Source organism: Salvelinus namaycush, chromosome 2, assembly GCF_016432855.1.
Source record: "Salvelinus namaycush isolate Seneca chromosome 2, SaNama_1.0, whole genome shotgun sequence".
Lineage (NCBI taxonomy): Eukaryota > Metazoa > Chordata > Actinopteri > Salmoniformes > Salmonidae > Salvelinus > Salvelinus namaycush.
The window spans coordinates 36,138,589-36,160,074 of NC_052308.1; the positions used below are offsets into that span (position 1 = coordinate 36,138,589).

General features: G+C 41.4%; 1 protein-coding gene across 3 annotated transcripts; it reads left to right on the plus strand.

Annotated features, from left to right (window-relative positions):
* Positions 1 to 4,440: 4,440 nt before the first annotated feature.
* LOC120062416 (ADP-ribosylation factor GTPase-activating protein 1-like) lies at positions 4,441 to 19,291 on the plus strand. 3 transcript variants are annotated; one of them, XM_039012385.1, is made up of 13 exons: positions 4,441 to 4,613; positions 4,934 to 5,004; positions 5,218 to 5,327; positions 5,642 to 5,813; positions 5,979 to 6,079; positions 6,202 to 6,288; positions 11,223 to 11,337; positions 11,547 to 11,603; positions 11,695 to 11,727; positions 15,595 to 15,651; positions 16,081 to 16,140; positions 16,580 to 16,647; positions 16,759 to 19,291. In XM_039012385.1, the coding sequence occupies exons 2-13, from the start codon at positions 4,945 to 4,947 to the stop codon at positions 17,138 to 17,140; spliced, it is 1,302 nt and encodes a 433-aa protein (XP_038868313.1). In that variant the 5' UTR covers positions 4,441 to 4,613; positions 4,934 to 4,944; the 3' UTR covers positions 17,141 to 19,291. The 3 variants fall into 3 exon arrangements, with proteins under 3 accessions (XP_038868313.1, XP_038868323.1, XP_038868329.1); XM_039012395.1 differs by lacking the exon at positions 15,595 to 15,651; XM_039012401.1 differs by lacking the exons at positions 15,595 to 15,651; positions 16,081 to 16,140.
* Positions 19,292 to 21,486: the final 2,195 nt, after the last annotated feature.

A 21,486-nucleotide genomic window follows, 5' to 3' on the forward strand; every position in this document is an offset into this window, starting at 1 on the left:
TGCAGAATAACTGCAGTGTACTGCAGTTGATGCAGTTATACTGCACTTTTACTGCAGTTACACTGCAAAATTACTGCAGTAAAAAAACAGTGTTATTTTGGACGCAGTATTTGCAGTATACTGCAGTTATACTGCAATCTAGTTAGTGAAGTACAGCACAATATATTCAACAAAACAGTCCAAATCAAATGGAAAAAGGGTTCTACCTCTTCAAGAAAGCATGTATTATTGCAGTGGATGAGAATGTACCTTTGCTTTAGCCCCTATCAGTGAAATTGTGCTGGGTTGGTTAGCAAGTGGTTTTACAAACTTCTACAAATGTGCTGTTTCCAAGTTGTGTCCTTCATTTGTGTGAATATGTTGATATCTAGTGGGCATATATAGACATTACAGGAACTCGATCTTTACAACAGTGGTCCTGTGGCCTCATTTATAACAGTTGAGTAAATTTCACACTACATTTCTGAATGAGCATTAAATGAGCAAGAAACAAATCCACTCACCTTTTATGGTGAAAAAACACCCCTTTATTTGCTGAATCATTTGGAACTCTTGGCATGTCGTGGCACGGCATACAAAATACTAATTGTTGTTCAATAGTGTATATATTCTACAAGGTCCAATTAAATGATAGTTGCACATGGTAATTTGTTGCATAGGAGATCTGTGGCTAAATTGAGGGTGCCTACTGCGCTGGCTAATCCGATAGCTACAACCACTGTGCCTATAGCTTCCACGACCCCGGCCACAGCAAAGTTTGATGCTAGCCTATATGATATGTCAGAGTACAACCAATATTGTCTGAGAATAACAATATTGTCAGGCCAGGCTTATAGCCAATATGCTGCTATAATGTATTAAGCCTACTGCACAAACCTAATTCCTACAGAATTGTTTTTATTAGGTTAATGTTACAATTTTTAAGTCGTGTTTAAAATAATTCTGAGAGGTAGATCTCTGCTAGCTTTTGACTGTGAAAGTGATCTTCATGCCAAAAAGGTTGGTGACCACTGGTCTAAAGTTTTCAGGGAGGTGAGCACATTCTCCCCTCAAGTTCATAAAAAACAGGGCTGGCACATTTTCGGGTATATTTTGTATTACGCATGGTTTATAAATGAGGCCACAGGGGCCTTGTCTGGTCCTCCACAACTAAGTATTCAGACCCTTTACTCAGTACTTTGTTGAAGCACCTTTGGCAGTGATTACAGCCTCAAGTCTTCTTGGGTATGACACTACAAGCTTGGTACACCTGTACTTGGGGAGTTTCTCCCATTCTTCTCTGCAGATCCTCTCAAGCTCTGTCAGGTTGGACAGGGAGTGTCGCTACACAGCTATTTTCAAGTGTCTCCAGAGATGTTTGATTGGGTTCAAGTCCGGGCTCTGGCTGGGCCACTCAAGAACATTCAGAGACTTGTCCCGAAGCCACTCCTGTGTTGTCTTGGCTGTGTGCTTAGGGTCGTTGTCCTGTTGGAAGGTTAACCTTTGTCCCAGTCTGAGGTCCTGAGCGCTCTGGAGCAGGTTTTTATCAATGATCTCTCTGTACTTTGCTCTGTTCATCTTTCCCTCGATCTTGACGAGTCTCCCAGTCCCTGCCTCTGAAAAACATCCACACAGCATGATGCGGCCACCACCATGCTTCACCGTAGGGATGGTGTCAGGTTTCCTCCAGACGTAACGCTTGGCATTCAGGCCAAAGAGTTCAATCTGGATTTCATCAGACCAGAGAATGTTGTTTCTCATGGTCTGAGAGTCCTTTAGGTGCCTTTTGGCAAACTCCATGCGGGCTGTCATGTGCCTTTTACTGAGGAGTGGCTTCCGCCTGGCCACTTTACCATAAAGGCCTGATTGGTGGAGTGCTGCAGAGATTGTTGTCCTTCTGGAAGGCTCTCCCATCTCCACAGAGGAACTCTGGAGCTCTGTCAGAGTGACCATTGGGTTCTTGGTCACCTCCCTATCCAAGGCCTTCTCCCCCGATTGCTCAGTTTTGCCGGGCGGCCAGCACTATGAAGAGTGCCTCGACACAATCCTGTCTCGGAGATCTATGAACAATTCCCTCAACCTCATGGCTTGGATTTTACTCTGACATGCACAGTCAACTACGGGACCTTATATAGACAGGTGTGTGCCTTTCCAAATAATGTCCAATCAATAGAATTTACCACAGGTGTACTCCAATCAAGTTGTAGAAACATCTCAAGGATGATCAATGGAAACAGGATGCACCTGAGCTCAATTTTGAGTCTCATAGCAAAGGGTCTGAATACTTATGTAAATGTGATATTTCAGTTCTTTATTTTTAATACATTTGCAAACATTTCTAAAAACCTTTTTTTGCTTTGTCATTATGGGGTATTGTGTGTAGATTGATGATGGAAAACCCCTCAATTTAATCGATTTTAGAATAAGGCTGTAATGTAACAAAATATGGAAAAGGTCAAGGGATCTGAATACTTTCTGAATGCACTGTATAGGCATATATACTGAACAAAAATACGAACACAACATGTAAAGTGTTAGTCCCATGTTTCATGAGCTGAAATAAAAGATCCCAGAATTGTTCCACACACACAAAAAACGTATTTCTTTCAAATCTTGTGCACAAATTTGTTTACATCCCTGTTAGTGAGCATTTTATCCTTTACCAAGATAATCCATCCACCTGACAGGTGTGGCATATCTAGAAGCTGATTAAACAGCATGATCATTACACAGGTGCACCTTGTGCTGGGAACAATAAAAGGCCATTCTAAAATGTGCAGTTTTGTCACACAACAATGCCACAGATGTCTCAACTTTTGAGGGAGCATGCAATTGGCATGCTGACTGCACGAATGTCCACCAGAGCTGTTGCCAGAGAATTGAATGTTAAAATCGTTGAAATTGTTGCATGTTGCGTCTATATTTTTTTTCAGTATATATAAAAGGTTATTTTCCTTGGTTCTTTAAAGCAAGGCTACCCCAGGAGTGTGAGTGGGCTGAGGTTGCACTTAACTTGCCACTGATGACTCTCCAACCACTGTCACGTTCCTGACCTGTTTTCTATTGTTTTGTATGTGTTTAGTTGGTCAGGGCGTGAGTTGGGGTGGGTATTCTATGTTGTGTGTCTAGTTCGTCTGTTTCTGTGTTCAGCCTAATATGGTTCTCAATCAGAGACAGCTGTCAATCGTTGTCCCTGATTGAGAATCATATATAGGTGGCTTGTTTTGTGTTGGGGATTATGGGTGGTTGTTTCCTGTCTCTGTGTTTGTGTTCTGCACCAGATAGGACTGTCTCGGCTTTCACGTTTTGTTAGTTGTTAAATTAAACATGTTGAACACTAACTGCATTTTGGTCCTCTCCTTCATCCCAGGAAGAAAGCCGTTACAACCACTCTGTATAGGATCATGCACTGTCTGTTTTTTGGCTCGTGGGGAGGGGTTGGCATGTAGAAATAGGTCTACCGGCATGTTGCTTGTTAGATCCAAATGGCTCATACGATTCATATTTAGTTGCCTAGATTTCTCCACGACTATGAAAGCTTATTTTGAAGTGTTGCGTAATTTCCAATCGTTGAAGCAAAATAAAATATAGGATTCGCACCCCTGTAGATTATTAGATATGGGTATTATTCTGATGATGTAAACCTATGTCTCTGATAAAGCTGGGGCTTTCCTTGATCTAACCTTATAAAAATTATTAGGCTTAGTTAGCTATTTCATTTGGGATGAAATGTAGGCTACATTGAATGTTAATTTGAAATGAGCAAGCAGTATTGACATAAATAAATACAGTAAAAAACGACCTATGCATAATTAGCCTAAGCTTGTTATCAATAGAGCTCGCCAACTTGTAGTCCTAAAAACCGCAAATGAATGGGGGAAAAAAATATGGTTTGGGGATAAAAGCTCAAAATAAGGTCTGAGGTTAACACAGGCTTAGTAGATCTAATACGTTTTGTTCTATGAGATAATATCAGTCAGTTAACATGACCTTTATGAATTAAGAAGCCTTTTATGTGCTTTTAAAAAAGTACATACATGCTTCAAAATTCACAAAAAGTTACTTTAGCTAATGAATCTAAACGTATGATATCTCCTAAGCCTGTGTTTACCACAGGCCTTATTTTCGGAGTTTATCCCAAAACTCTCCAGAAACGACATTGATTTTCCCATAGGCATTGTCCAGCAAACCATGGCTGAGTGCCTACAAAAATATGCCATTACTATTGCAGAGATGAAAGCCTCATGACGCTAACATTTTGGCTCTGTAAGTGACATTTATCTTCAATTGAATAATATTGTAGCTAGCTATGTATGCATCCTGCATTTTAATAGGTACAATTACTCAGGCAATTGGAATAATGCTCCACATAACAGTGTTTGTATGTCAGTGTCACAGTCCTTCATATAAAAAAAAAATATAAAAATACCCATAATGCATTGCAATGCCAACGTAGGCAAATCTGCCACTGGCTAGTTGTCAACATGGCCACCAGTGTTTGCCATCCGCTAGCATAGCTCTTCGCAATGGGTGTCAATTAACTCCACGTATTTAGCAAAAAGCCATATCGAACTAGCTAAGCACGAGAGACGCTTTAAACACCGCGTTCTTTAGTTTCTACAATACCCAGCCTGGTAAGAGACTACGAGCTAGCAGTAGCATAGTCGTAGTTAACATCAGTTAGCTACAGTAACTGTTAGATCAGATACACTATCATACATAGTATAGACTATTGAATGACATTCAGCTTTCTAGTTGCAGTCAGTTCGTATTTTCGAATATTGTTTATTTAACAAGGTATGGCTTTCAAAGTCTGTCATTGGCGTCCTACGTTAGCCGCTTGGTAGTTAGCTAAGCTATACACGTTATTGCTTTGATGCCGGCTTGGTTGGTGATAACATAAGCAGCTAGGACGTGATTTATGTGTAAGATTGCTAATAATTACTCTCTTCAGTGTCAGTCAAAATGGCAAGCCCAAGGACCAGAAGAGTTTTGAAGGAAGTGAGAACCCAGGAGGAAAACAACGTGAGTAGCTAGCTAACGTTAGTTTGCTGTTTGACCAGTAACGTTGTAGCTGACTTAGTCACGACTTGATTGCCCAAAGGGCCAAGGCTGAACTGACGTTAGGACCTTGTGGGTGAACAATATCTGTTGAGATATTCAATGTGATAGTGTCCACATCCATGTTTTCAATATCGACATCAAATAGCGAGCCAACATTTTCCCCTCTTTTCTCAGCTTTGCTTTGAGTGTGGGGGCTTCAACCCTCAGTGGGTGAGTGTGACCTATGGGATCTGGATTTGTCTGGAATGTTCTGGCAAACACAGAGGCTTGGGAGTGCACCTTAGGTGAGTAACTTCCATGTTCCAAAAGGATGATTTTTCTGATTGTGCTGGTATTTATGCTTGCCTGCAGAGGCTCGTCTGTGCATGAATGTCAAACCTCTACTGTTGAATCTCTTATCCTGAATAAGTCATTGTTCAAGCCTTCAACCATGCCCTTCTAAGATGATGATTACCACTTATATTCTTTAACCCACCATACCCACCTAGTCATCCAAATGTCTTCTTATATAAGATCCCATGCCTAGTTAAACAAAGTAACATTTCCTGTCAAGTCGGTTTGGAAGTATTTAACCCCTAATGTGATCTCTGTACTGTAGCTTTGTGCGCTCTGTTACCATGGACAAGTGGAAGGACATTGAGCTGGAGAAGATGAAGGCGGGAGGGAACGGAAAGTTTCGAATGTTTCTGGAACTCCAAGATGATTACGATGCCACCTGGACCATGCAGGACAAATATAACAGCAGACCTGCTGCACTTTTCAGAGACAAGGTAAGGAAGCCTCCCTTTTGAGTCATTCATTTAATGGTCATGTACATGATAAAGTTGCCGGGGACACTCCAAATCAACATTTCTGAATTCCCAATGCTAATATCAAACAGTACATCTATAATGGTCTCACTCACTGAAATGCATGCCTCTTTATTCTATTGACAGGTTGCAACCATTGCAGAGGGGAAAGAGTGGTCTATTGAAACTTCCTCTGCCAAGGACTGGACTCCGCCTCAGGCTAAGACCGGACTTTCGTCGTCTCATCGGTAAGGGTGAAAAGAGTGTTATTTCATATAGCTAAAGTATTCAATTACTTGAATATTTTCAAAGTACCCATTTCCAATATTATCACATCCCATAATAATCTGTGGTTGGTTTTCCAATGTAGCTCAGGGGGCCCTGGCCAGAACTCGGGAAACCCTTCAGACAAGGTGTTTGAGGACTGGTTGAGTGACGATGTGAACTCTTATCAGAGGTGAGACCATTGTATCCATGCCATGCTTGTCTCTGAAGCAGATGTACAGCCCCCCCCCCCCTCTCTCTCAAAACAGCCTCAATTTGTCAGACATGGACTTCACAAGGCATTCCACCGGGATGCTGGCTCATGTTGACTCCATTGCTTCCCACAGTGTCAAGTTGGCTGGATGCCCTTTGGGTGGTGGACCATTCTTGATACACACGGGAAATGGTTGAGCGTGAAAAAACAGGCATCTTTGCAGTTCTTGACACAAACTGGTGTGCCTGGCACCTAGTACCATACCCCATTCAAAGGCACTTAAATCTTTTGTTGCCCATTCACCCTCTGAATGGCACACATAGTCTGTCTCAATTGTCTCAAGGCTTGAAAATCCTTCTTTAACCTCACTCCTCCCCTTCATTTACACTGATTGAAGTGGATTTAACAAGTGACATCAATAAGGGATCATAGGGGTCAGTCTGGCATGGAAAGAGCAGGTGTCCTTAATGTTTTATGTGTATACAGTGCATTCGGAAAGTATTCAGACCCCTTGACTTTTTCCACATTTTGTTACGTTAGACTTATTCTAAAATTAATTAAATAAAAAATGTTCATCAATCTACACACAATATAATATATATATATTTTTTTTGCCTATTTACCTAAGTATTCAAACCCTTTGCTATGAGACCTGAAATTGAGCTTAGGTTCATCCTGTTTCCATTGATCATCCTTGAGATGTTTCTACAACTTGATTTTAGTCCAACTGTGGTAAATTCAATTGATTGGACACAATCCTGTCCCCTGGGGAAGGGATGCCTGGTTATTCTTTAAGCGCTTTCCTCGCCATCTTAAATAAGCATGCCCCATTCAAAAATGTAGAACCAGGGACAGATATAGCCCTTGGTTCACTCCAGACCTGACTGCCCTTGACACCAGCACAAAAACATCTTTGGCGTTCTGCATTCGCATCGAATAGCCTCTGCGATATGCAACTTTTCAGGGAAGTTAGGAACCATTATACACAGGCAGTTAGGAAAGCAAAGGCTAGCTTTTTCAAACAGAAATTTGCATCCTGTAGCACAAACTCCAAAAAGTTCTGGGACACTGAAGTCCATGGAGAATAAGAGCACCTCCTCCCACTGCACCGAGGCTAGGAAACACTGTCACCACCGATAAATCCACGATAATTGAGAATTTCAATAAGCATTTTTCTACGGCTGGCCATGCTTTCCATCTGGCTACCCCTACCCCCGGTCAATGCCCTGCACCCCCCACAGCAACTTGCCCAAGCCTCCCCGATTTCTCCTTCACCCAAATCCAGATAGCTGATGTTCGGAAAGAGTTGCAAAATCTGGACCCCTACAAATCATCTCGGATAGACAATCTGGACCCTCTCTTTCTAAAATTATCCGCTGTAATTGTTGCAACCCCTATTACTAGCCTGTTCAACCTCTTTTGTATCGTCTGAGATCCCCAAAGATTGGAAAGCTGCCACGGTCATCCCCCTCTTCAGAGGGGGAGACACCCTGACCCAAACTGTTACAGACCTATATCTATCCTACCCTGCCTTTCTAAGGTCTTCGAAAGCCAAGTTAACAAACAGATCACTGACCATTTCGAATCCCACCGTACCTTCTCCGTGATGCAATCTGGTTTCAGAGCTGGTCATGGGTGCACCTCAGCCACGCTCAAGGTCCTAAACAACATCATAACCGCCATCGGTAAAAGACAATACTGTGCAGCCGTATTCATCGACCTGGCCAAGGCTTTCGAGTCAATCACCGCATTCTTATCTGCAGACTCAACAGCCTTGGTTTCTCAAATGACTGCCTCGCTTGGTTCACCAACTACTTCTCTGATAGTTCAGTGTGTCAAATTCGGTGGTCTGTTGTCCGGGACCTCTGGCAGTCTCTATGGGGGTGCCACAGGGTTCAATTCTCGGACCGACTCTTTTCTCTATACATCAATGATGTTGCTCATGCTGCTGCTGATTCTCTGATCCACCTCTACGCAGACAACACCATTTTCTTTACTTCTGGCTCTTCTTTGGACACTTAACTAACCTCCAGATGAGCTTCAATGCCATACAACACTCATTCCGTGGCCTCCAACTGCTCTTAAATGCAAGTAAAACTAAATGCATGCTCTTCAACCAACCGCTGCTCATCCCCATATTGTTATTTTATTTTTTTGCTCCTTTGCACCCCAATATCTCTACTTGCACATTCATCTTCTGCACATCTATCACTCCAGTGTTTAATTGCTAAATTGTAATTATTTCACCACTATAGCCTATTTAAATAAAGGTGAAATAAATAAAATAAAACACCTGTCTATACAAGGTCCCATAGTTGACAGTGCATGTCAGAGTAAAAGCAATGAGGTCGAAGGAATTGTCCCTAGAGCTCCTAGACAGGATTGTGTCGAGGCACAATCCTGTCCCCTGGGGAAGGGTACACATTTTTTTTACAATAATTCTGCAGGATTGAAGGTCCCCAAGAACACAGTGGCCTCCATCATTCTTAAATGGATAAATTTGAATCCACCAAGACTCTTCCTGGAGCTGGCCGCCCGGCCAAACTGAGCAATCGGGGGAGAAGGGCCTTCGTCAGGGTGGTGACCAAGAACCCGATGGTCACCCCGACAGAGCTCCAGAGTTCCTCTGTGGGGATGGGAGAACCTTCCAGAAGGACAACCATCTCTGCAGCACTCCACCAATCAGGCTTTTGTGGTAGAGTGGCCAGACAGAAGCCACTCCTCAGTAAAAGGCACATGACAGCCTGCTTGGAATTTGCTTAAATGAACCTAAAGGACTCTGGTCTGAGGAAATCAAGATTGAACTCTTTGGCCTGAATGCCAAGCGTCTCGTCTGGAGGAAACCAGGCACCGCTCATCACCTGGATAATACCATCCCTACGGTGAAGCATGTTGGTGGCAACATCATGCTGTGGGGATGTTTTTCAGCGGCAGGGACTGGGAGACTAGTCAGGATCAAGGGAAAGATGAACAGAGCAAAGTACAGAGAGATCCACTCAGGACTGGGGGCGAAGTTCACCTTCCAACAGGACAACGACCCTAAGCACACAGCCAAGACAATCCAGGAGTGGCTTCTGGACAAGTCTCTGAATGTTCTTGAGTGGCCCAGCCAGAGCCTGGACTTGAACCCGATCGAACATCCCTGGAGAGACTTGAAAATAGCTGTGCAGCAACACTCCCCATCTAACCTGATAGAGCTTGAGAGGATCTGCAGAGAAGAATGGGAGAAACTCCATAAATACATGTTTATTTTTTGTTGTTTCACCTTTATTTAACCAGGTAAGTTGTTGAGAACAAGTTCTCATTTACACCTGCGACCTGGCCAAGATAAAGCAAAGCAGTGCGACACAAACAACAGAGTTACACATGGAATAAACAAGCATACAGTCAATAACACAATAGAAAAAAATAAAGTCTATATACAGTGTGTGCAAATGGTGTGAGGAGGTAAGGCAATAAATAGGCCATAGTAGTGAAGTAATTACAATTTAGCAAATTAGCACTGGAGTGATAGATGAGCAGATGGTGATGTGCAAGTAGAAATACTGGTGTGCAAAAGAGCAGAAAAGTAAATAAAAACAATATGGGGTTGAGGTAGGTAGATTGGGTGGGCTATTTACAGATGGGCTATGTACAGCTGCAGCGATCGGTTAGCTGCTCAGAGCTGTTGTTTAAAGTTAGTGAGCGAAATATAAGTCTCCAGCTTCAGCGATTTTTGCAATTCGTTCCAGTCATTGGCAGCAGAGAACTGGAAGGAAAGGAGGCCAAAGTAGGTGTTGGTTTTGGGGATGACCAGTGAGATATACCTGCTGGAGCGCGTGCTACGGGTGGGTGTTGTTATCGTGACCAGTCAGCTGAGATAAGGCGGAGCTTTACCTAGCATAGATGACCTGGAGCCAGTGGGTCTGGCGACGAATATGTAGCGAGGGCCAGCCGACTAGAGCATACAGGTCACAGTGGTTGGTGGTATAAGGGGCTTTGGTGACAAAACGGATGGCACTGTGGTAGACTGCATCCAGTTTGCTGAGTAGAGTGTTGGAAGCTATTTTGTAAATGACATCGTCGAGGATCGGTAGGATAGTCAGTTTTACGAGGGTATGTTTGGCGGCGTGAGTGAAGGAGGCTTTGTTGTGAAATAGGAAGCCGATTCTAGATTTAATTTTGGATTGGCGATGTTTAATATGAGTCTGGAAGGATAGTTTAGTGCCAAGCTTTTATCGTCAATACCCAAGAAGACTCGAGGCTGTAATTGCTGCAAACGGTGCTTCAACAAAGTACTTAGTAAAGGGTCTGAATACTTGTGTAAATGTCATATTTCAGTTTTTTTTTGTAATACATTTGCAAAACACTTTAAAACCTGTTTTTGCTTCGTCATTATGGGGTATTGTGTATAGGTTGGTGAGGGGGGGAAAACTATGTAATCCTTTTTAGAATAAGGCTGTAACGTAACAAAATGTGGAAAAAGTCAAGGATTCTGAATTCTTTGCGAATGCGCTGTTAACATATTGTACCCAGAAAGCACAGTCTAAACCAAAAGTAAGATGCCACAGAGCATGTTTTACTATTGTTTAAAGATAACTTGAATCTGATTTTTCTCTTTATATATATTCTTAACCATAATTTTAACTAACAACTTTCAAGACTTTATCTGTAAATGCTCAACCAATGTATAGCACAGGGTCTTCATCCAAAAGTAAGATACCACAAAGTACACATTTGTACTTTTGCTTTAAGATCAATTTCATCCATATTTGTCATTTATTTTTCTTTCCCGCTGGGACCACCCATATGCGTATGCATGATTGTAAGTCACGTTACATAAAAGCACTTCCTAAATGTAATTTATTATATAGGTTTTTGCTCACCTTTTATGAAGACTTATAATTTATGCAAACATATCATTTCCCCTGTAGTGGTGGCGGTTATAGTGGGAATCAGGAGAACCGCTATGTTGGCTTTGGGAATACACCGACCCCAGAGAAGAAGGAGGATGATGTCCTGAACAACGCTCTATCTTCCATTTACTCGGTACGGCAGTAATATGGCACAGCATCTGGGAATCTGCATGGCCCTGAAGTAAAGGGGGGGTTCCCAAATGGCACCATATTCCCTATATTTGGGACACAGACATGGAGTTTAAGGTATCTGTCATGGTGACTCGTGTGTCTATTTGGGACGCAGAGTTTAAGATATCTGCCGTGGTGAATTGTGTGTGAATTGTATGTTTTGTTTGATAGGGCTGGAGCAATTTCACAATCGGAGCAAGCAAAATTGCAGCCGTCGCCAAAGATAATGTAAGTATCTCCAAGGAAAGCTGTTATCCTGTCACAGAACTTAATTTCACTGTTTGTTAATAGCTTTTTTCCCGTCTTTTCACTGGACCAGACTGCAAAACTTGCAACCTCAGCAACTCTAAAGGTATGACTTTATTTTATTAAACAGTTAATTAGTACCCGATTGATTAGCACCATCAAGTTTTTAAAACTTTTAGTTACTATTAAGATATCGTAAAGTTTTTTTTTACTAGCATCATTTTGCAACTTACTGTACTGCTCTAAAAACGTGCATTTAGATTAGACTATTTATATGAATGTGTAGATACAAACTCTTAACCTTACAGGTCTGAGATGCCATTTAACAAAGTTGATAAAGATGTGATTGTGTGAATCCCTTTTTGATGAAAAAGCAAACCATTATTATGCTCATGCTCGCATGACACAAGTAATAAATATGTTTCAAAGTTTATTCGCCACATGCACAGGATGCAATAAGTGTAAAGCAGTACAGGGAAATTCTTACCTTCAGAGCTCTTTCCAACAATGCAGTGATAATAATAATAACTACGATGAGAGTTAAAAAAACACGAGAATGCAAGAGTATGTTTAGGTCAGTGCCAGTACCTTTATTCAATGTGCAGGTTTACTGGAGTGGTTGAGGTGGGTTTATGCATAAATAAATAAACTTTCTTGAACTGCATTATTGATTTAAGGGCTTGTAAGTAAGCATTTCACAGTAAGGTCTACACCTGTTGTATTCGGCGCATGTGACAAATAAAATGTAATTTGATTTAGTATGATAAACAGTACCAGTTAAAAGTTTGGACACGTACTCATTCAAGTGTTTTTCTTTTATTCTTACTATTTTCTAAATTGTAGAATAATAGTTAAGACATAAAAAATATGAAATAACATATGGTATCATGTAGTAACCAAAAAGTGTTAAACAAATCTAAATATATTTGAGCTTCTTCAAAAGTAGCCACCCTTTGCCTTGATGACAGCTTTGCACACTCTTGGCATTCTCTCAACCAGCTTCACCTAGAATGCTTTTCCAACAGTCTTGAAGGAGTTCAGCACTTTTTGGCTGCTTTTTCTTCACTCTGCGGTCCAACTCATCCCAAACCATCGCAATTGGGTTGAGGTCGGGAGATTGTGGAGGCCAGGTCATCTGATGCAGAACTTCATCACTCTCCTTTTTGGTCAAATAGGCCTTACACAGCCTGGAGGAGTGTTGGGTCATTGTCCTGTTGAAAAACAAATAGTCCGACATTAGCGCAAACCAGATGGGATTGGGTATTGCTGCAGAATGCTGTGGTCGCCTTGCTGGTTAAGTGTTCCTTGAATTCTAAATATACCACTGACAGTGTCACCAGCAAAGTACCATCACACCACCACCTCCATGCTTCACGGTGGGAACCACACATGCGGAGGTCATTCGTTCACCTACGCTGCGTCTCACAAAGACATGGCGGTTGGGAGCAAAAATGTAAAATTTAGACAACAGATTTCCACCGGTCTAATGTTCATTGATCGTGTTTCTTGGCCCAAGCAAGTCACTTCTTCTTATTGGTGTCCTTTAGTAGAGGTTTCTTTGCAGCAATTTGACCATGAAGGCCTGATTCACACAGTCTCCTCTGAACAGTTGATGTTGAGATGAGCCTGTTACTTGAACTCTGAAGCATTTATTTGGGCTGCAATTTCTGAGGCTGGTAACTCTCTAATGAACTTATCCTCTGCGGCAGAGGTAACTCGGGGTCTTTCTTTCCTGTGGCGATCCTCATGAGAGCCAGTTTCATCATAGTGCTTGATGGTTTTTGCGACTGCACGTTTTTGCGACTGAAAGTACGCATTGACTGACCTTGATGTCTTTAAAGTTATGATGGACTGTCGTTTCTCTTTGCTTATTTAAGCTGTTCTTTCCTGCATTCCAGGTGAATACCTCATGAAGCTGGTTGAGAGAATGCCAAGAATATACAAAGCTGTCATCAAGGCAAAGGGTGGCTACTTTTGAAGAATCTCAAATATAAAATATATTTTGATTTTAATACTTTTTTGGGGGGGTTACTACATGATTTCATATGTGCTGTTTCATGGTTTTGATGTCTTCTACAATGTAGAAAATAGTAAAAATAAAGAACCCTGGAATGAGTAGGCGTGTCAACTTTTGACTAGTACTGTACATGTAAACAGGGCTGAAAAGTGACTGGTAGCAGATATATATATATATATATATATATAAATTAAATGCACACACACTGAGTTTACAAAACATTAGGTACACCTTCCTAATATTGAGTTGAACGTCGAAAGCGTTCCACAGGTATGCTGGCCCATACTGACTTCAATGCTTCGCACAGTTGTCAAGTTGCCTGGATGTCCTTTGGGTGGTGGACCATTCTTGATACACACAGGAAACGGTTGAGCGTGAAAAACCCAGCAGCGTTGCAGTTCTTGTCACAAACCGGTGCGCCTGGCACCAACTGCCATACCCCGTTCAAAGTCACTTAAATATTTTGTCTTGCCCTCTGAATGGCACACATACACAATCCATGTCTCCAGGCTCTGTAACCTGTTTCCTCCCCTTCATCTAGCTACACTGATTTGAAGTGGATTTAACAAGTGACATCAAATAAAGGATCATAGCTTTCACCTGGTCAGTCTGTAATTGAAGGAGTAATTTGTATACTCAGTATAAATACTTATGGTAATATACTAATGGTAAAATATACTGTACATGTAAACAAGAGTAATAGCGATCAGTAGCAGGACAAATAGGTAAATACTAATGGTAATCGCGATCAATAATCAATGGACGGCAGCGTAATGGAGTAATAAATCTAATACAATAATAATTTTAGCAGTTGTCTGAGGGGGTAGAGACCCGTGGATGGGCATATAGTCAGTGTGGATAGTCATGATGATCTGCTAAAGATAAATAGTTCTAGCCCCCTCTCTCAGGAAATACCAAGCTAGGGTCATTTATTTGAGTAAGACATTTTCATGTATTGGTTAAGAGGTTCAACCTCCTAATTCCATATGATGTACCCACAGAAAAATAATTATTCCAGATATAACGTAATTCTATGGATGCACCACTGTATGTGATTCCCTCTGCAGCAGAAACAGCAGTGCAAATGTTTAGCCTTCAGAGCTCATGGAACATAGATTTTCTTCCACAGGTTTCCCTTTTTATTTTTGCTCATAAATGAACTGGACAAATAACTGACCTTATTCTGTGAACATTACTGTAGTTTAAACTGTTTGTCGCTTCTTTAACTTCCTTGCTTTCTCTGGACGTAGTTAAGGGGCTATAAGCCGCCCCCAGAGCCGGTAAAATCATTAACAAATGCGTGCTCTATGTCCATTTACCTGCATCTCCCATTTTACTCATTGTTTTCATGTATGTATTCATTCCCACCCTAAGCTTGTCGGCTGGTCATCGGAGTCCTGTCTGAAAATGTATGTGAAAATGACCAGACCCACCACTGCAAAATGGTGGATAAGTACAGTTAGCCTAACCAGTAGTGTTATATTGAGCTTTTCTTGGCTGCAGACAGAAAAACATATATTTTGCAGCTGATGGATAATCTTAATGTCAAGGGTTGTAGTAGTTTAAAATTATTAATTAATATGAAGTTCTTGATCACTTTCACTTTAGTGGCTCCTTAAGACAATGGTTGAGAAACCATTCAAGGAGTGTGAACATTCCTGTCATTTACAAAGAAAGAAATCTTGGCATAATAATAAACATGATGACCACTTATTTTGTACTCACCAACCATAGGGTTATTTATCCCTGCATGACCGTTCCATTGCTTAGTTCCCATTGAGGGTCAGCCCTCGCTCTGCTGACTGTGCTTGTTTAATGTCCTAGTGAATGGAATGACAGTTCCCTCGCCTGCCTCAGCTGCCTGCTACTCAGAAATTCAGTCAGTGTCTTGCAATGTCGTGAATGTCGAACTGTTCTGTTTAATTCACACATCTTCTCCCTGTCACTCCCGACTAGGCCACAGAGTTAGGACAGACATTAAATGAGAATGTTATCAAACCTACCCACGAAAAGGTAACTGTTTAAAGTTAGTTAATAGGCTAATATGCTTCATAAAACCAGCTTTACATTTGATTTGCATTGTCTCCTTTGGAATGTGTCTGCTCTAGTGACTGACTAGTGTGCACTGTGCATATGTAATAGCTAATTGCTTGATGTAGAAAAATTCCACATAGCTTCTTAAAATGGGCGTTTTCAAATCTATCTTGACTGAGACTAACAGAAATCACCTACTGTCTCATAAGTAGGCTAATCACCACATTATTGTCCTCTCAGTAAAAGAAAATCTAAGACTAATCACTTTGCGCACAATAAAATGTGCAACTGTTCACAATCAGAAACACTGCCTGAGCTAGCCTGTGTGGTGATGTCCTGATTTACACACCCACCTCTTGATGCTGTGAGTTGTCTCCATTTCCATTAACGGTGATTTGGCTTGTCCAGGTAAAAGATGGCAAGTTGCTAGATGAAATGTCCGTCGGCATTGCTGGGCTGGCATCCAAGGTAGGAGAAGGCAGACCTCTGCCACACTGCAAACCTACAACCAGTCTCCTGAGTAAGGGTCGTGTGAAGCTATGCATTCATTAGGAATTAGCCTAAGTTTAGCAAGGCAAAATACGTTGGTGCTGTCATCGCACTGCTTACTCTGAAAAGGAGACTGGTTTGGGTGTGTTGATGTACATTTTGAAGATATTCATTCAATTTTTATCTCCCTTTTCTCTTGCTGCTATTGTTTTTCTGGTGGTGAGTACTGTGTAGATTGAATTGTACTTATATTAACTTGTACAACCTTATACAACCTTTACTTTGGTCAATGAACTATTGTGAATCTGATAAACATGATTTGTAAACTTGTTTTGGTGAGTGTTGTAGACTTTTTATCAACATTTCATGTCTATTGATGTTTTCTCAATTTTGTTTGACATGTGTTCCCTCTTCTCAGGTTCAGGATGCTGGTGCAAAAGGCTGGAAAGACATGACTGACTTCTTTGCTGGAAAGCCAGAGGACGGGTAAATCAAATGATTAAATTAATCTGGAATTTGGCATAGTGATGTGTCAGTTGAGGGTCTTTATTTCTGAGATAACCGTCTCCCCTCTTTGTGACGAACCCTCTCCCACAGGTCAGAAGAAGAGAGCTACCAGAACATGGACGCCACTGAAGGTTACCAGTTCAACTCCTCAGGCCCAGAACTAGGCCAGGCCCCTGCGCAGGACTTCTGGACGTCCTTTGGCAGCACCAGCTCCTCCAAGCCCAAGAAGTCCCCAAGCAGCGACAGTTGGACCAACGTCGATAACTCTGGCGCTGAGAAGAAGAGCTCCGACAGCTGGGACAACTGGGGTTCGAAGGCGGCATCCAACAACAAAAACAGCACTGGAGACAGCTGGGAGGCCTGGGACAACAACTGGGACAACGCTGCTGGCGGAGAGGCCAAGGGCAAGAAAAGCCCCGCAGCCGCCCCCGCCAAACCTGCTGAGGAAACCTGGGACAATGCAGACTGGTAGAGGCCTCACTCACAATCCTCCCCAGCTCTATTTCTCCCTTTTCCTCTACCTTCACTGCCTTCTCTCTTTCCTTCCTTCTCAGAGGCACTTTTACAGTTGCACAGTTCTGTCTCTGACCTAGATTGAGTTCAATGCCAGTTCAGTATGTATTTATCACTCAATAACAACTAATTGAAATGGAATTGAGCTCAACGCACACTGAGTATTCCTGAATATTTACACATTTTAAAGGAAGGTTGCAGTCTATTTAATTTTGCTGGATGTGTATACATTTCTTTAATTAATTACAGGAGTTAAATGTAAGCAGAGTCATAATCATCTTATGTCACATTTAAAGTTGTCTCCATATTAGAAGGCAAGGTGCCATCTTGGTTTTATGAGTCTATAGTCTGACATTTTAATACATCATCCTCAACTAAAGATGGCAGCAGTCACCTACTCAACCAGAGTTTTTAGAGTGAGAGGAGCCTGGTCTGTCAGTGGTTATCCCTTGAAAAATGGGGATTTCAACTTTCTGAGTTTCCACACTCAATTTATGCATAATGAAATTGACAAGGAACTGGAATCCAGTTTAGTGTGCTGTCGTGTAAAGCCAGCATCCCTTGCACCCCAACAGTGCGGTCAGTGTTGACTAAAACTTACGGTCAAAATGTTCTGTTGTGTGTCAATTTACGACTGCAGCTAACCTTGGTATGATGATGCTTAGCATTGTGCAATGGCGTTATATGTATAAAATGTAGCTGCTGGATTCATGTGACGCAAGTACAGTATTTTACCAATATTTTTTTCTTTCCATTCTCAGCCGTCTTCATTGAAACCTGAAGAGAAAGCTCTTATGAGTCGGTACGACTTGGTTATTTTGATGAGGAACAGGTGATAAGTACATTTAGGTTTTAATACAACCTAGTCTAAAAAGCGGTTGACAGTGTAAGAGTACTATTCCACCACCCAATCAGTAGTTGTCGATAGTATGGCATTAATCTCAGCAGCTAACTGTAATATAAATGATAATGTGTTAATTTAATGTGGTAAGCTGTACAATTATTGTGTGTTGAGAACTGGACACATTCGTTTTTGGAGTAGGGACTGTAACTCTGACTTATGGTTCATTGCATGTAATACTGCCGAACCTGTGGGACCACCACAGCAACCTTCTGTGACCTCAGTGGGATCTAGTATAGTGTAGTTGCGTCTGTTGTCCTCAACACACACTCCAAAAAAAAAAAGAAGCTTTTTCATTAAGCTGATCTTTTCAGTCTCCATGTCCGTGTTAAGTGTTGCATTCAAGTTTTCATGACTTCATGTTAAAACAGACAACGGGCAAAGAACACGTCTCAGGCCAGTCATTTAAGAATCTTTGATACGAATTTCAGTTTGATACGGACAGTCGCTTCTCAAGGAGTGAGGTTGAATACTGCCAATTTTGAAAGAGCTTTTCGCTGGACTTCTAAGATGAGTCCGATGTTTTACATTGACATGCAAATTTCAGCCATGTAATCCCTTGCCCTTGTTGTTCGATTTGACATGTTTTTGTGTTCGTATACAGGGGTTAAATGGGTATTTCTGTGTCCTCTGAATTGCTGGCTTTTCCATAGTCATTTTTCACAGATTAGCCTAGTTCCTACTGTTTACTATCTCACCTTGTAATGTCTCCCGTTGGAACTCTCAATTTCACCCTTGTATCTATGTGAGAGAGTGGCGTTGCCTAGATTATTTTTTTCACTCATGAAAAAGAGGAGATGGCAAGGCTACTATTTCTTAATTGCACCAGATTGTTGGAATTTCCTTCACCTGGCTATTTTTCTGGTGGAACCACAGCAATATGGGCTGATGTGGCGTGGCTTGCATCGTCGTGTGTGAACGAGAAGTGCTTCTGCTAAATGAGAAACAAGACTGTCTGAGTTGTTTTCTACACACCAGGATAACTAATGACTAACTGCAACGCTTGTGTAGTAGTGCATGTTTTGCGGTATTGCGCTCTCCCCACCCTCTATTTTAATGTTGTGTTACAAGCCTTAAAGAGCTGTCGTCATAGTCTATCTATTGATAAACCGGTGTCAGTTTGGTTTTAAGTGTGTGTTTGGGTTTGTGTTTTCCGTTATTAGATGGACAGCATGTATGATCAAATGATAAACTATGAACGTAAAACGAGGTGCTGCTGTTTACAGTTTGCCTCCATATTTCTGATGCTCTATGACTTTTTGTACTATGACTAATCACACAGCCTGGATGGTGAACCAGCCTGATGGTGAACGTAGCGATCGGGCTGTCTCCACCAAGCTAAAATACACATTCTTGCAGTCCCAATTTAGTTCTTTAAAAAAATATATTATTCATCAATGAATTCCAGTGTTTTAATCTAAAGGATGTTCAATGTTAGATATTATGTTTTATAGATCTACAAGTCTCACAGTGGATCATTAGGTATACATGTGTTATGTAACACTTGCAAATTAAAGAATCTTCTCATATTTTTTTACCATTGATGGTAATGAAGACTTTTCAGCAGTGCGGTTTAGTGAAATATAGGCCTAACGCTGAAAAGTAAAGTAAACCATGTGCTTTTATGTCCATTCATGTTTTGACTGCCACATTGGAGATTGCCACCCACAATCTTTGTAGATATCATTGTTCAGTCAACAAATACTATTTTTTGATATTGTACTTGGTTGCCTAATGTAGCTATGGTTTGGAGATAAAAAAAAAAGGTAATTTCTTTATTTTGAAAAACAGTATTTCTAAGTACAGTGGGCGTTGGTGAGTTGAGTTCCACTAACTTATCTAAACAAGTATTCAATATTGGTGATTGTTTAAAGGGAATTTCCTCCAATGCTCTTGAATCTCATGTGAACCATTACTTACTTTAGGCTTGTCCCTTATAGTAATGTAATATGTATAATGTGTAAAATGTACAGTTATGGGTGTATGTACAGTGGCTTCAGTATGTATTCATACCCCTTGACTTATTCCACATTTTGTTTTACAGCCTGAATTGAAAATGGTTTAAATAGCGTTTTTCTCTCACCCATCTACACACAATACCCCATAATGAACAATTGAAAACATGTTTTTAGAATTTTTTTCAAATGTATTGAAAATGAAATACTCTACGTGACCAAAAGTATGTTGACACCTGCTCGTCAAACATCTCATACCAAAATCATGGGCATTAATATGGAGTTGGTCCCCCTTTGCTGCTATAACATCCTCCACACTTCTGGGATGGCTTTCTACTAGATGTTGGAACATTGCTGTGGGTATTTACATCCATTCAGCCACAAGAGCATTAGTGAGGTCGGGCACTGATGTTGGGCGATTAGGCCTGACTCGCAGTCAGCGTTCCAATTCATCCCAAAGGTGTTTGATGGGGTTGAGGTCAGGGCTCTGTGCAGGCCAGTCAAGTTCTTCCACACCGATCTCGACAAACCATTTCTGTATGGACCTCGCTTTGTGCACCAGGGCGTTGTCATGCTGAAACTGGAAAGGGCCTTCCAAAACTGTTGCCACGAAGTTGGAAGCACAGAATAGTCTAGAATGTCATTGTATACTGAAGCATTACGATCTCCCTTCCCTGGAACTAAGAGGCCTAGCCCGAACTATTAAAAAAACGGCCCCAGACCATTATTCCTCCTCAACCAAACTATACAGTTGGCACTATGCATTGGGGCAGGTAGTGTTCTCCTGTCATCTGCCAAACCCAGATTCGTTCCTTGGACTACCAGATGGTAAAGCGTGATTCGTCACTCCAGAGAACGCCTTTCCACAGACCATTATTACGAGCTACGCACTTCAGCACTCGGTGGTCCCATTCTGTGAGCTTGTGTGGCCTATCACTTCGCGGCTGAGCCGTTGTTGCTCCTAGACGTTTCCACTTCACAATAACAGCACTTACAGTTGACCGGGGCAGATCTAGCAGAGCAGAAAATTTTATGAACTGATGTTGGAAAGGTGGCATCCTTGGACAGTGCATCGTTGAAAGTCACTAAGCTGTTCAGTAAGGCCAATGTTTGTCTATGGAGATTGCATGGCTGTGTTAAATTTTACACTTCAACAACCGGTGTGGCTAAAATAGCTGAATCCACTAATTTGAATGGGGTGTCCACATACTTTTGTGTATATATAGTACATGTAATTTCCATAAGTATTCACACCCCTGAGTCAATACTTTGTAGAAGCAACTTTGGCAGTGATTACATCTGTGAGTCTTTCTGGGTAATTCTATAATATTTGCACACACTGTCAATTTGGTTGTTGATCATTGATAGACAACCATGTTAAGGTCTTGCCATAGATTTTCAAGTAGATTTAAGTCAAAACTGTAACTCGGCCATATTCAGTGTCTTCTT

Bases quoted from the DNA above. Each gene is read 5' to 3' on its own strand.
- LOC120062416 (XM_039012385.1), top strand. From the start codon at position 4,945: ATGGCAAGCCCAAGGACCAGAAGAGTTTTGAAGGAAGTGAGAACCCAG. The intron at 5,005-5,217 runs GTGAGTAGCTAG...CTCTTTTCTCAG, and splicing joins GAACCCAGGAGGAAAACAAC to CTTTGCTTTGAGTGTGGGGG. The intron at 16,141-16,579 runs GTAGGAGAAGGC...CCCTCTTCTCAG, and splicing joins TTGCTGGGCTGGCATCCAAG to GTTCAGGATGCTGGTGCAAA.